The following is a 15,048-nucleotide window of genomic DNA, read 5'->3' on the forward strand; positions in this document are numbered from 1 at the left end:
GTAAGCACGGTTGTGGTAATATACAATGCTAGCCTTCGCACAAAATCGCCTATACTTTTGGTAAACAAAAGAATTGTTTGCATACAGAATTTTTCTCCATATCTTCTGAACGAGTTTCCTTTTTATTGGTTGCCTTCTGAACGAGTTGCTAGTGAGAAGCTCTGTCGTCGCAGACAAAATAACCCGCTACCTCTATGAGACCGTTTGCACACCATAAAATCAAATTAAAAGAGTACGTCTTTGACCGTGAAACAAGAATATCCCATTCAAAAGCTAATTAATCAAAGGGCATTAAGGATCCCTTCAAAACTTGAAAAATTCCACTAAGGCGTTTAAAAGCTAGAGTTGAATTTGCTCGATAAGTGAGAAAATCCCCACATCGCCAATTAGAGCAAAATTCTTGTCACATGGTACTACCATTCCACACACATGGTAAACATAGGAAGAGGGCACAATGCTAGGCCTCGTTTAGATCGCAAGTTTGTATAACATTTGGAACTTTTTGCTACTGTAGCGTTTTCGTTTGTATTTGACAAATTTTATCTAATCATGGTCTAACTAGGCTTAAAAGATTCGTCTCGTGATGTACAATTAAACTATGCAATTAGCTATTTTTTTTACATACATTTACTGCTCCATGCATGTGTCCCAAAATTGATGTGATGGAGAGAGGGTGTAAAAATTATAACATTTGCAATGCATCTAAACGGGGCCCTAGTATCATTAGCATCCCCGTTTTGCCCCCCGTGGAGAGAATGATGCCTGCCTCGGGAGCCGCGAAGGAAAAAAAGAAAGAAAAGAAAAGAGGGAAAGAATGCAAAAGGTCGAGCACAGCAAAGCAACACGAAAGAGAGAGCCAAAACACACAGCAAGAGCGAGCGAGAGAGAGAGAGAGAGAGAGAGAGAGAGAGAGCGAGCAGCAACAGCAAGTGAGAACCCAAAGAGGCCAAAGCCAAAGCGAGGAGGAAGACACACAAAGACATTGACGAGCCGCAGCAAGCAGCCCAAGCACCCAGCAGCGAATCCACTCTACCCTGAGCCCCAGGACGGAGGCAGGCTCGCTCGCCGTTGCCGCCGCCGGCGCCGCCGTCGGCTACCTCGCCCCGTGAAGCGAAGCGGCCCTACGCTGACCGCTGACGCTGGGACCCGCGACTGCTGGGAGGCTAAGAGTGGGCCCGCCCCCCTGATGGGCGCCTGCGCGCCGGCGGCGAGGGGAAGCGTGAGGACGAGGAGGGCCGGCGGGCTCCGCGCGAAGCAGGCCGGGCGCGCCAGCTGCCGCGGCGCCTAGGGAGGCGGCGGTCCTGTTCGTCCGTCCTGTTCAGAGAGGCGCTGGAGGCGGCTGCGGCCTCCCGAGGAGCTAGGGTTCGTTAGGGTTCTCTCTCGCTCTGCGTCGCGGGGATGGCGGTGGGGGACGCGCTGCGGCGGCTCTGCGAGGAGGTCGGCTGGTCCTACGCCGTCTTCTGGAAGGCCATCGGCGCCGCGGACCCTGTGTAAGCCTTTCCCTTCCGTCCCTCCCTCTTTTTTGGTGTGATTTTTCTCTTTGGATCTTAAGCTCCATCTTGCGAGAAATCCCATCTCATTTTTTGGGAACGTTTATATTCCGCTTCTTATTTGCCGGTTTGGGCTCTGGAGTTCTGTTGCACATTCCGTCCGTTTCAGCTAGATTTGCCCAGTAGACAAGTGAAGCGCGCGCGTGGGGAAGATTCGGGTGGGCATATTCCTAGGCATCCTCCCTAATAAGGGAGCTCTGTCGTTGGAGAAACTAGTGTCTGAAACTTTTTTGGCAGTGCTGCAAATTTACTGGAACATGTACCCAAAGAGTTGGCGCGAATGTGTTTTAGTACTTGGGGTGTGCAAGGGCGTGAATGCGCGAAATGCTCTTGCAATCCTGTGTAATGCTAATGTGCTGTGCGTTTAGCTTCGTCATGTGCTTGGTGCACGAATTCAGCTTTTCCCTTGCTGATTCGAGTCTTTGCCTCGGTGATGCGCAGGCATTTGGTCTGGGAGGACGGCTTTTGTGGTCATGCATCGTGCTCCGCTGGATCTGAGGCTCCTGAGGCCGGGTGCGAACCAGGCAGTAGCGTGTGCACGCTTGTTAGGAAGATTATGGCATCACAAATTCATGTCGTTGGCGAAGGGTAAGCAAGAATGTCATTTCCAGCTTACAATGTTCTTAGCTAAGTGCTTTGTATTGATGGGTGTTGTTGGAGAAGTTCGAGTTGTACTGATGTACGTCTGCCGTGTTTGTATTTGTTAGTACAATTGGCCGTGCTGCTTTTACCGGAAATCATCAATGGATCATCCACGATCCTGCCAATGATCACAGTCTCAGATCCGAGGTACAATTCCTCCCTTTTCCTTGTGAACTGATATTAATGTAGCCCATTTCCAGTTTTCCGTGGTCCATTTTGCTGCCACATTATTTAAAGCGTGAGGCCAAGGGATTTATACCACTGCAGAAGTCCTTGTGGGGTTATTTTGTCCTCAAGTATTTGTTCTACGTCTTGAAATTTTGGCATGTAGTGAATTTTGTCAATTATTCTGTGAACAAGTGGTCATTGCGATAAGCTAGCTGCAAAAGAAAACAAATAGACATGCGGAATAAGTGGAAACATATTTTGAGGTTCTTGTTTGTATGGTTTGCCCTAGAGCTGAAGTCAACCATGTTGTTATGTCCATTTTTTCATGCTCGCTCCATGAGGATTTCCTCATTATCTTTGATCTCAGGCTTACTTATTGCCTAAGCAGAGATGTTTATTTGTTTTGGAAATTTTGAATGGCAATACTGGCTTCTGTAAATAATTAGTTTTTTCTCATGATGATAGGTTTCTGCTGAGATGAATCATCAATTTGTAGCTGGTATTCAGGTTAGTATGATCGTTGTTTTGCGTGCTAGATTATTCACTGACACAGTGTTTGCTTCTGAACGCTTAATAAGTTATTGTTTGTGCAGACTATTGCAATTATTCCTGTGTTACCACGTGGTGTACTGCAGCTAGGCTCTACAAATGTGGTAAGATATCCAAGCTTTAGAAATTGAGATTACAATATATCATTCTACATGTCTTGAAGTTGTTCTCTATCATTACAATATGGGCCATGACGCATGACGTACTTCTTTATGACTGTCTACATTGTTGACCGGTCAAATGTTCTGTTCTCCTGATATCTGTATAAACTATATTGTGGTGAGATCCGAGGAAGACAAAACCTTGTGGATGGTAATGGAAACCTGAAAAAAAAGAACAACTTGTGGTGATTCTTCTCTATTTTAGCAATTGGGATTGCTGTGAAAGAAATACGAAAAAAGATTCCCAGAGGACTGTCAAGGGGAATTTTATTATTATCTTACTATGATCTCTCATTATGTAGACTCTGCTAACCATTCTTTTGACATGCTAGAGCTTACAAATGCTTACGTTCTGGCAGGTAGTGGAAGATACTAACCTTGTGCTCCAATATAAGAAGCTGTGTTCTCAGCTAAACAATCGATCAAGTATGGCTTCATCGTCATCTGTTAAAAACGAATTGAACCAGAAGGTCCAGTCACGCCCTTTGAATGCCCCCTCAAGTATCTACTCTGCAGATGTACGCTCAAATTTTTTTGGTGGATCCCCAGTAACATATCAACAATGCTATGGCCTGGATGCCACGACTGTGTCTAGTAGTACATTGGCAAACACAGGCAGTAATGCTTCAATGCTTATGGTTGCTCAAAGAAATGGTCAAGCGGTTAAAGAGCACATTCTATATGCTCCTGACATGAGGTTCAGACCCCAAAACCCTTACTGTGACAGGAGAGTTGAAAGTAACACTCAAAGTAGTGTTGTGAGCTCTGATTTTATCTCATCTATCTCAGCATCAATGGAAAAACACCCATTGTTGATGACTAACAGTAGACAGTTAGAACAAGGAAACATGGGTGAGCAGTCAGATCGCAGAAATTTTCTCTTGAAGTCTCTTGCATATCGGAACCCTTTAGTCCATGAAAACACAAACATGACTCTGTTGCATGGCAGAAGCCAGGTGTCAGATTTTGTTAATAGTCATGGGGGTTTTGATTTTCTCCCAGAAGGTACTAGGGTAGTCAAGGGTAACCTGTATGCCAGCACTGCAAATCAAATTCTAGAACAAAGATGCAATTCTACTTCTGGGATTGCAGGGCATAAAGCAGCTATTTCATATAAAATGCCCCAATCCGCTCAAGTTATGAAAATGGAGAGTTCCAAGGGAGGGACCTTTCAAGCTTCTGCAGCTGTGTCGTCTGGCTCAAATCTTTCTAGTAGCTTGAAAACAGCCATTTCTCAAGAGAAGCATATTAGTAGCTCAGATCTTGCTGGCCCAAAAAAGGCTAATGAAGTACATGATCCTGCTGATGTAATTGTTCAAGCTGTCAAGAATATGGATCGACGCAAGCTCCCAGACATCTCTAATGAGAAAGTACCGTCGCTCCTTATGGATCCTATTGCAGAAAGCGATTTGTTTGACATGTTTGGTTCTGAATTTCATCACTTGTGCCGCAATGTGGATAATGATCTTACCGGGAAAGCTGCGAAACCTGAGAGTTCAAATAGAGGTGCGCCTGAGTCCTCTGTTCATGTCGATACATCTCCAGCCTTTGATTCAGTGGATGGCGAGTTCCCTTATTCTGGGATCTTCTCCCTAACTGATACCGACCAACTATTGGATGCGGTTATTTCCAATGTCAATCCCGGTGGCAAGCAGATCTCCGGTGACAGTGCCTCTTGCAAGACTTCAGTGACAGATATTCCTAGCAGTTCGTATTGTCGCTCAAAAGAGCCAAAGCACTGTGCATCATCTGGTGCTCCTCCTTTGCTAATCAAGAATGAGTTGGCTGTTTCAAATTTGGTTAAACAGCCATCTTTCCTAGAGAAGGAAGAGGATGGCTGTCTTTCCCAAAATAATGGAATACACAAATCTCAGATACGCCTTTGGATTGAGAGTGGACAGAACATGAAATGTGAAAGTGCTTCAGCCTCAAACAGCAAGGGCGTTGATACGTCAAGCAAGGCAAGTCGGAAGAGATCTCGACCAGGAGAGAATCCTAAGCCACGTCCAAAGGATCGTCAGCTTATTCAGGATCGTATAAAGGAGCTCCGGGAACTCGTGCCTAATGGGGCAAAGGTATTCTCTTTTGTTGACTTGGCTCATTTTAAATGTCTATTATGGTTATTTAAGATTTCAATTGCACTTGGTTCAAACTTTTCATATCCTTGTATTGCAATCAATGTTATTCTCACGTTGTTTGTTGTCAACAGTGTAGCATCGATGCGTTATTGGAGAAGACCATTAAGCACATGCTTTTCTTGCAAAGTGTGACAAAGCATGCGGACAACCTCAAGGACTCTAATGAATCTAAGGTACTGCATATACTTTGATCCTCTATGTGCAGCCTATTTGATAAGATGATGCTGAAACTCATGAATCCTTTGTGATACTATCGATAAACCCCAAACAGATACTTGGTGGTGAGAATGGTCCGCTTAAAGACTACTTCGAAGGTGGTGCAACTTGGGCCTTTGATGTTGGTAGTCAATCTATGACATGCCCGATCATTGTTGAGGATCTTGACCGGCCTCGGCAGATGCTTGTGGAGGTAAATGATCCTGCTATTGCAAGTTGTTTCTATTCTGTCGGTTCTCAATTGTTCTTTCCATTGCTGACTTTGGTGTCTCTGCAGATGCTTTGTGAGGATAGGGGTATCTTCTTGGAGATAGCTGACTTTATCAAAGGACTAGGATTAACCATCTTGAGGGGTGTGATGGAAGCACGCAAAAATAAAATCTGGGCACGGTTCACTGTTGAGGTAAGCAGTTCAGTGCGTTAAGAAGATTGCTAGGTTTGCTGAGAACTCAGAAGCCAATATTAGCTTCCCCTCAGAGCATGTTGCAATATTTTCTTTTTCAAGGATTTAATTTCCTGTTGTTTCCTTTGCTGTCTGCCTTTAGGTAGTAGCTCTTACTTTGTCATGTTTATTCAGGCTAACAGGGACGTGACTAGAATGGAAATCTTCCTGTCCCTAATGCGCTTGCTGGAACCTAGCTGTGATGGTGGCGGAGCAGGAGAGAACCCTAACAGCGTAAAAATGCCTCTTGGAGTTGTGCAATATCCCGTTATCCCTGCGACGGGGCATCTTAGATGAGCAAGCCAGCGAGCACAAATGTCACCGGAGGCATCTTTGAAATGCTAAGAGCGGGAGGTCAACCCACTTCTGCTATGACTAGCATTGTCAACTCACGACGAGCTGGAATCTCTGACATGCAGCGCATCACCCCCTGCAGTGTGCATTCGGAAAGCCTAACAGTAGACGCGTACGAGAGGAGGATAGTTTGGTTCGGCAGATGATCATTAGGCGATCGATGTTTTGGTTGTATAATCCTAGTTTCTGTTGTCGCTGATGCTTTTGTTTTTTCTTCTGCATATTAGTGAATTTTGTGATGTTCATCTAGTGAATGGAAATTCTGAGCTGATTTGTAGGCCTTGTTCTGGTGCTGACTCAGGTCAGAGCTGTCCTTTTTCAGTATTCCCGTGTGGTTGGTTACTCATGACAGATTAGTTTTGCTTTTAACTCATGAGATATTTCTTTGTCCTCCCAAATTCTCATCAAGAGGATTCATGGGTTACGTTAAGAAGCAATTCTCGGCACCGCTATACTAAAGCGTGGTTGACCTGCATATCATTCAGACATCATGAAATAAAGGCCATGCATGGCTGTACCAGTTGGTAAAACGAGAGCTATATTCATCTAAATGCAACGATGTGTATCTATTCCCTAATGACAGGATGGTCTATCCTCCGTGCACAAAAGATAATTCTCGCTTTTCAATGAGTCAAATAGTTTGGACTTTGACTAAAGTTATATAAAAATAAGTACCATTAGATTAGTTGTAGAATATATTTTTATAATAAATTTATTTAGAGACATAAGCGCTAATATTATTAGCTATAAAATTTAGTTAAATTTGAATTAGTTTGACAAGCACGGATCCTATAATTGCATTCTTTTATCGACGGTAGATCCAATTACCCAAACTGCTTCCCATCCTTTGTCTACCTGTCACTTGTCCCTTCATACCTTTCTCTGTGCCCAGGTGGCATTAAGCAATCAATGCTGCTACAGGGATAGACCATAACCATTGTGCAGCAGCACCTTAAGAAAGAATCTCTTAAAGTACACCTCAAGCTTAAGATACACCACAAGCAAATAAAAAAGCAATTAATCTATCACTTCTATCCATCATGTCCCTTCTCTCGCTCTTTGATACTACTCTGCACTCACGCCACTACCGGAGGAACGGTTGCAAAGTTGCTAGTTCTTTATTATACGGTGGAACCCACCTTAAGGTGTATACATTGTGTACTAGGTAGCAAGGGCCTGTTCGGATGAATGGGAAAGAGAAAGAGAAAGTGCAAAACTTTTGTTCTTTTATACTTTTTTTGCACTTTTGGATCCAAACACCTCAAAGTGCAAAAGGGCAAATACTACCGTAATTTTGCTAATTATGGATTAATTAGGCTTAATAGATTCGTCTCGTCATTTAGTCCTCATCTATGTAATTAGTTTTTTAATTAAACTATATTTAATACTTCTAATTAGCGTCCAAACATCTGATGTGACAGGAGCAAAAATTTTACCATTTACCCTTTTGCCATTTGGGGGTGGATCCAAACAGGCCCTAACTATTGCTACTCCATTTGGTGTCAGCTTACGGTGCAATAACATTGGCCTTGCCCTAGAGCTGAGCCTAAAGGGGTATTTGCTTCCGAAGAACTAAGCTTTAGTTCTATCATATTAAAAAAGTTCTTATTATTTAGAAGTATTAAATAAGTTTAATTATAAAATTAATTGTATAACCACTAGGCTAATTCACGGGATGAATTTAATAAGATATATTAATCCATGATTACCGGATTGTTACCGTAGCATCATTGTTGCAAATTGTAGATTAATTAGGCTCATTAAATTCGTCTCGTGAATTAGCACCTATCTATAAAAAAATTTTATAAATAGATTTTATTTAACGGTAGGAAACATACCCTAAATTTACCATTTTATCACCTGCAACTCTGCCGCTCTTAAGCCTGACCCAAGATTTGACATTTACAAACACGGAATATCTATTGTTTGACCATGAAGTTAAAAGGCCCCTTTTCGTTTTTACCCTAGTTATTATTTTCCTTTCACCGGGCCAAACTACCTCTCTGAGGGCTGTGGGCCTGTGGCTCTCGGCCTGATGCAGCCGAGCCGGGTCCGCCGACCCATCCAAAGCCATCTCTCTCCCAAGTCGAGCCCCACCCGACCCAGCCCAGGCGGCGGCGACTCCCGACGGCAACCAGCTAGGGCGTCGTACGCGTCGGCGCCACCACCGGAACGGAGGGAAGTTGCCGGCCGCGTGCACGTGAGCAGCAGCAAAACCACCGCTGCTCTCCCGCCCTCCTCTCCCGGCTCCCTCCTCCTGGTATCGCTGCAGCAATCGGCCGGCCTCCGCTCCTCTCTCCCTCCTCCCTGTATCGCTGCAGCAGTCGGCCGGCCTGCCGCCGCTCCTCCTCCTGCCGTCAGGCGGCCGCTCGGCTTCACTCCGGGTGGGCATCTCCTCGTTGTTCTGCCGCTGCTGAGGGCTGAAGTGCTCGCCCACAGGTTCGCCAAATTTCTACTCAATTCGAGCTTCAGATTAGTTGATGGCCGAGATTTTGGCATCTTCGTTTTATTTGAGTCTCAAAATGACAAGCTTCGCGGAGGTCGTCCCTTGTCACATTCATTGGTTAATTGCAATTCACTACCTCCGTCCAAAAACTAAAACGAATTGTAATTTGGGACGGAGGGAGTAGCAATTAGCATCGGCTTTACTCGAATTTGTGGACTGACTACTCCTATAGAAGCCTGATAATTTAAGACAATAACAAGTAGGTTTCACCTTCAAAGAGCCGGGGTGCTTGGGGTTGCAAATATCGCTTCTGATGCTAGTTTATCTGTTTCATTTGTTGCATCAATCATGCTTTTGTATTGTTTGGTAGGTCTACTCACACATTTTCTTGGCATTTGGACCAATACATTGCCTTTCATGATGCAGTGATGGAAGGTACTAGCATTGCTATCGAGATTGATGGCGAGGCTATCTGTCTTGACAGTGTTGGAGATGATGAACAGGAAGCTCAGGAGAATGGAGAGATGCAGCAAATAATTTACAGTGCTGAAAATGGGGAGCAAATGGCCTTCGACCACCAAGAACAGGGAAGGGAAGAGCCCGCAGGAAATGAAGAGGATAGGGAACATAGTTCTATAATCCCAAGCCGTGAGGAGTTGACCGAAGAATTGCGGAATAAAGTTGCATATAGTGAGGAAGAAGCTTACAGGCTGTACTGCGACTATGGGCACCGTATGGGCTTTAGTGTTCGAAAGGGAAAGCAATACTACTTTACAGGAACCAAAACCATCCGTACAAAAGATTATTACTGCTCAAAAGAAGGTTTGAAGGATGACGAGCAGCTTACTGAGGCAAACTTTAATAAGCCAGAGACCAGAACTAATTGCAAAGCGATGGTCCGTTTTAGAGTTGATTCTGAAGGTCAATGGCGAGTTATTCAGATAATTCCTGAACACAATCATGATTTGGTTAGGCCAGAAGAGATACACTTACTGAGATCAGTGAGGACCCTTTCAGTCCCAAAGCCTGGTGTGCTGAATGCAATGGTGAATGCGGAAATCCAAGCAATGCATGACAGTTTGCATATAAATGAAGATGGTGCAGAATGTCACAGCCAGCTTAGCATCCGTAGTTACACACTGCTTGAACCAGAGGACTGTGAGGCCCTTGTTGGATATTTCAAGCGCAGAGCAAATGAACAAGGTATGTTCTATTGGGATGTAGAAGTAGATCAAGAAGGTAGAATGGCTAATTTCTTCTGGAGGGATGGGAGAAGCCGGGTTGACTATGACAGTTTCGGAGATGTTGTGATGTTTGATACATCACATCGTACCAACAAATATAATATGATATGTGCCCCATTTGTTGGTGTGAACCACCACCGTCAAAATGTCATGTTGGGATGTGCATTTTTGTTGGATGAATCACCAGCATCCTATGAATGGTTGTTCAAGTCATTCTTGGAGTCAATGGGTGGTCGTCCTCCTAAAACAATTTTTACTGATCAGAATGAATCAATCTCCAAGGCAATTGCTGATGTTCTTCCTGGGACACGTCATTGTCTTTGTCAGCGGTTCATTGAAAAGAACCTGCAGTCCCATTTAAGCACTATCAATGATTCTGGAACATTCCATAGCATGCTTTCAAAGTGCATGAGAGAATGCGAGTCAGAAGCAGAGTTCGATGAAGCATGGGCCATGATGCACCATGAATATAACATGCAAGAACACCAGTGGCTCAGCGATCTGTATCAGCAGAGGCATAAATGGTGCACAGCTCTTCATAAGGATGCATTTGATGGTGGGATTGAATCATTGGATAGGAATGAGGGTTCAAACAATGTTCTGAGCAGCATTGACGATGAATCAACTTCACTTGCCACCTTTGTTCATGAGCTGGATAAAATCGTAGGGATTTGGCGTAAAAATGAATCTCTAGAGGACATTCAGTGCAACAAGGCTGGTCCGGAGTGTACAGTTAAGCATAGCAGAATTTTGCAACACGCTGCTGAAGTTTACACGCACAAGGTCTATAAGTCTCTTGAAAAAGATTTTCTAGATGGATGCGGTGCAACTTCGTATCAGGAAGTTCAGTGTGACGAAAAATTGTATAGGTTTGAGTTCATTCTGCAAAGAAGTGGTCCAAAAGTTTGGGTAGTTTTCCTTAACACCTCGACCATGGAGTTGAGCTGTAGTTGCAAAAAATTTGAGACCATGGGCGTACTTTGTTCACATGCTCTAAATGCACTCGGTCTCAAGAATGTTGATAGGATTCCTGAAATGTATATTTTAAAGCGATGGACAAGATATGTCAGAAAAGGAACATATCCATTTCCAGTTGATGGATTTGCAGAACAAGATCGCAGCTATGCGTTTATGTACCGTAACAGAGCTATGAGGTTTGTTTATGATCTATTGATGAAGAGCAAAAGTCATCAAAATACAAGAAAACTAATTCTGGATGTGCTTGAGAGCGGAGAAAAATCGCTGGAAAGTGTGTGTGAACTCAAAAGATTGCATATGCATCCCTTGGGAAAAGAGAAAGATGGAAGTAGGGTTGAAAAGAGGAAGAAAAAATCAACTAAACAAGAGAAACATCCAAGTATATCCTCTTTCACTTTGCATTCAATCCTGCTTCTGCAGCGATTAAGTTTGATTTTATAAAATTGTTTCATAGGAAATGTAAAACAAGTGGTTTTACCCCAGCCAGCTGGCTCGGTTTTTGTCGATCCACCGAATCAAGATCAATATTATGCAGCGGAAGATATTGCATCGAACTCATCTATTGGTAGACCTTTCTTCTACCAGGTAGTGGTCCTACCGTGTTTCTTTATGAATGTTGTTTTATTAACTGATTCCAGTTTGCTGAATGCACCTTTTATGCTTGTTAGGGATATCCTGCTACTGGTGTTTCAACAAGTCAGATTCAAGGGCATACAAATATGCAATCAGTGCCTCAGTGTGCATCACAGGTACTTAAATGAGCTTTTTAGTCTGTCTTATCATAATTGAGGGTGTCGAGTGTTAAGAAGTAGATACAATTGGAGGTTGCAAAGCATTCGTGGTGAAATACAATTAACCTGACCATTTTAACATTAAGCAAATGAATATATGCAATAAGTTAATCTTGCATATTAGCTTATTCTTTTCTTCTATTTTCAAACTTCCAAAACATACACAAAATCTGCTTCTAAATAATCATCATGACAATAAGGTTGGACATATGACAACAGGGCTATTTTTGGTGTTTCTTAGGCTACCTTGGTTTAGTTTCTAGGTGTTCCTGTCTTTATCAGAGTGTACATGTACTTGCTTCCTCACTTCTTCAGTTAGGGGGATTGACCTTTATTTCTGTTCCCTTATTGTACTGATCTCACCATAGTTGCTTCAACTCTTCAAACTTTATTACTTTATTAGTGAGTTTAGTGTTGTGAAATGTGGCAGGAATATTCAGCATATGCTGCAGTTCAGCCACCATCGCAATTTGGTGGTGAAAGAAATTTCTGAAGACGCAGTACCATTGATGTGTGAATATCTTGTTGTATCCCTTCTACTGATTGTTGTGTCTTGTATGTGAATGGTTTATTGAACCTCCTAGTTAGGCAGTAGGCATCAACCCAGCAACAGCAGATATAGGTTTCTCTCTTCCTTTTTTGTGAATTTGCTAATTGATGTACTAGATGTAAATCTGTTGTTCACTTGTATGGTATGGAAACATCGTGTTATAGTAATTGACCTCTCCGCTTCTTGCTAATGATTACATCAAATTCAACCAACGAGTAGTTCTTCAATTGTTCATGCTGTTGGAAGCCCATTCACTGAAGTATATGGTCTTAATGAGCTTAAATATTTTTTTTTAAATTATCCCCAGTTCAATAAATTCCATAGTTTATGGATGTCAAATCCTCTGATTCAGAGAAGTTTGGATTGGGAAAGAAAACTGAGTCATGAAAAGCTCCCGTATATAAGAAAGCTCCCACGGGCTTATGATCATCTTTCCTGATGGGATACCAATGACTGAGCACTTGGCAACGAAACCTTCATTCAGTTACCACTGAAACTGGAAAAATCTCATAATTGGGTTTCATCTCCATGTATCTTATGTTCACTATGGTTATGCTTGAACTCAGTATGGTGGACGCTGACAGATTATACAATGAAATGATCCTCAAAGCCAAATGTGTCAGCAAACAATGATCCCTGCCTGCATTATTGTCCCGTTCACAGCGGATGATACGGCCATATGCGAAGGAAAACCTACCCAATTAAGAATCGTGTAGGAGTAGGAAGGAAGGATACCCTTTTTCCTTTGGAGCCTGCGATCATTAATTCGTTTTCGTCACCCCGCAAGCTGCCGACGCTGCTGCGATCACCTGCAGGCTCGCCGGTTGGAACTTGTGCTGCCACTTCTTCCTTCGACTCGTCAGAAATTCAGAAGCTGCATCACCAGTGCTGCCAAAAACTCTGAAACCTCCTTTTCACTCCTGTATGGCTGCATCCATGAAGATGGCAGATGGGCAATAGAATGGCGAAACACTCTGCTGGATTTCCAGTGAACACCAACACCTCAGCGTCTTCGCGCGCGCGCCAGGCCTTCCATATTTCCAGTGAACAGCAGCACATGTCCGTCCGTTTCGGTAGACAACTCGGCACGCCTCATCAGACACAGCACGAGCTGCTGCTGCTGTCCAGCCGGCCCCTTGTTGCTCCAGCCCGATCGATCCAGCCGGCGTCGCCGCCAGCCAACGGCCGGCCGGGCCAACCGCTCGCGCGTCGACGCCCGAGGCGAGCCGGGCGCGTTGCACGATCGTTCTCCGCCCAACGGAATCGCACGGCGCGGCGGCTCCATGGAAGAATCTCCGTCCCCATCCGAGAACGGCGCCCGGAAAAAAAAAAGCCCCGTCGGAGGCCAAGCGGGCATGGCGTCTTCACAAACACGTCTCATGTCCGCCATTGCCGGAGCTCGCCTCGCATACCCCACCGGTGCGAGTTCGGTCGCGCGGAGAATGGCGCTGGTATGCGGTCCGATATCGCTGCGGCCTGCGGGAGGAAATGAGTGCGAATCTTCTTGAGCGAGGGGGTTGGTGGGCGGAGCTATGCAACTGCGGCAGGGGCCTAGGCCGGCGAGGGCGGCGCTGGTGGGGAGACTACCCAATCTGAGACCGGGGGTCATATGAACATTTTAGGGGGTATTTTGCAAATATTCGGATCGCGAATACTGATCGCGATCCAAACTAGGGGTCTATATGTAAATATTAGAGGGGCAATATGCAAATACTCGGATCGCGATTACTGATGCGATCCAATCCAGGGGGGCTTTCGAAAAAATCAGGATCGCTGTCCGGCCCTCCGCCGCGACTCGCCGGAGCGCCGCTTCCCGCCGCGCGTCCCATGAAGCCTCTTCTCCCCCGTGCCTGTCTCGCAGCTGCCACAGGTTCTGCGATGCCCCAAGGGCCGGGCAGCGTTGGGGCTGACCGAACACCCCGCCTCTGGCTTGGATGCTGCCCGTTCCGGCCGCCCCTCCACGAGCTCGTCCTCCGCCTCCACCAATGCGGCGACGGCGGCCGCCGCCCTCGTATCCGGCGCCCTCCCCGCCTCGCTCCCGCTTGCCAGCGCGCTGCTCCTCTCCAACGCCGCGCTCCGCGATGTCCCCTCGGCGCGCCTCGTCCTCCGCTACCACCAACTCCGCCTTCCTCTGGAACTCCCTCTCCCGCGCGCTCGCCTCCGCGGCCCTCCCCGCCGAGGCCCTGCGGGTGCACAAGCGCATGGTGCGCTCCGGCGTGACCCCGACGACCGCACCTTCCCCTTCGCCCTCCACGCCGCCGCCGTTAACGTTGCCGCCGGGGAGCGACCGGACAGGGGCCTCGAGCTCCACGCTGCGGCTCTCCGGCGCGGCCTCCTCCTCGCGGAAGTCTTCGCTCGTTACGTTCGACGCTGATGTTTCCATTGCCAATCGCTGATGGATATGTATACCAAATTTGGTTCTTTGGAGAAAGCATCAGCTATCTCTAGAAAAATTGAGGCACCCACCCAATGTGGTCTCATGGAATGCAATGATTGCAAATGTTGCACAATGGAGCGGAGCCTGAGGCTTTCAGGCTTTTCATTGAGATGCAGAAGAACGCGGGCATTCCCCATAGTGAATCTGCTTCCAGCCCCCCTGTTCAATGAACACAAAAGATGTTGCTTCGCGGAACACTGTCATGAAGTATTAAATAAAATCTATTTATAAAATTATTTAATAGATGGGTGCTAATTCGCGAGACGAATTTAATTTAATCCATAACTTGCATCAGTATTGCTAAGTAACCATCCGCTAATTATGGATTTATATACCAGATTCGTCTCGCAAATTAGCCTAGAAGTTGTGCAATTAGTTTTAT

The 15,048-nt window shown here is 45.3% G+C and overlaps 2 protein-coding genes across 3 annotated transcripts; both read left to right on the top strand.

Annotated features, from left to right (window-relative positions):
- The first annotated feature begins 849 nt into the window (after positions 1-849).
- On the top strand, positions 850-6,503 carry LOC112886649 (transcription factor LHW-like). Of its 2 annotated transcripts, none has more exons than XR_003227412.1 (10): positions 850-1,490; positions 1,992-2,138; positions 2,258-2,339; positions 2,826-2,867; positions 2,954-3,013; positions 3,430-5,145; positions 5,285-5,381; positions 5,480-5,617; positions 5,702-5,827; positions 6,002-6,101. XR_003227412.1 is itself a non-coding variant. In XM_025952609.1 (10 exons), the coding sequence occupies exons 1-10, from the start codon at positions 1,399-1,401 to the stop codon at positions 6,161-6,163; spliced, it is 2,667 nt and encodes an 888-aa protein (XP_025808394.1). In that variant the 5' UTR covers positions 850-1,398; the 3' UTR covers positions 6,164-6,503. The 2 variants fall into 2 exon arrangements, 1 of the variants encoding a protein (XP_025808394.1); XM_025952609.1 differs by having other exon boundaries at positions 5,280-5,381; positions 6,002-6,503.
- A 1,797-nt stretch (positions 6,504-8,300) lies between these two features.
- LOC112886621 (protein FAR1-RELATED SEQUENCE 5-like) lies at positions 8,301-12,441 on the top strand. Its single transcript, XM_025952568.1, has 5 exons — positions 8,301-8,659; positions 9,093-11,267; positions 11,343-11,473; positions 11,557-11,637; positions 12,110-12,441. The coding sequence occupies exons 2-5, from the start codon at positions 9,095-9,097 to the stop codon at positions 12,170-12,172; spliced, it is 2,448 nt and encodes an 815-aa protein (XP_025808353.1). The 5' UTR covers positions 8,301-8,659; positions 9,093-9,094; the 3' UTR covers positions 12,173-12,441.
- Positions 12,442-15,048: the final 2,607 nt, after the last annotated feature.

This window comes from Panicum hallii, chromosome 3, assembly GCF_002211085.1.
Source record: "Panicum hallii strain FIL2 chromosome 3, PHallii_v3.1, whole genome shotgun sequence".
NCBI classification, from domain to species: Eukaryota; Viridiplantae; Streptophyta; class Magnoliopsida; order Poales; family Poaceae; genus Panicum; species Panicum hallii.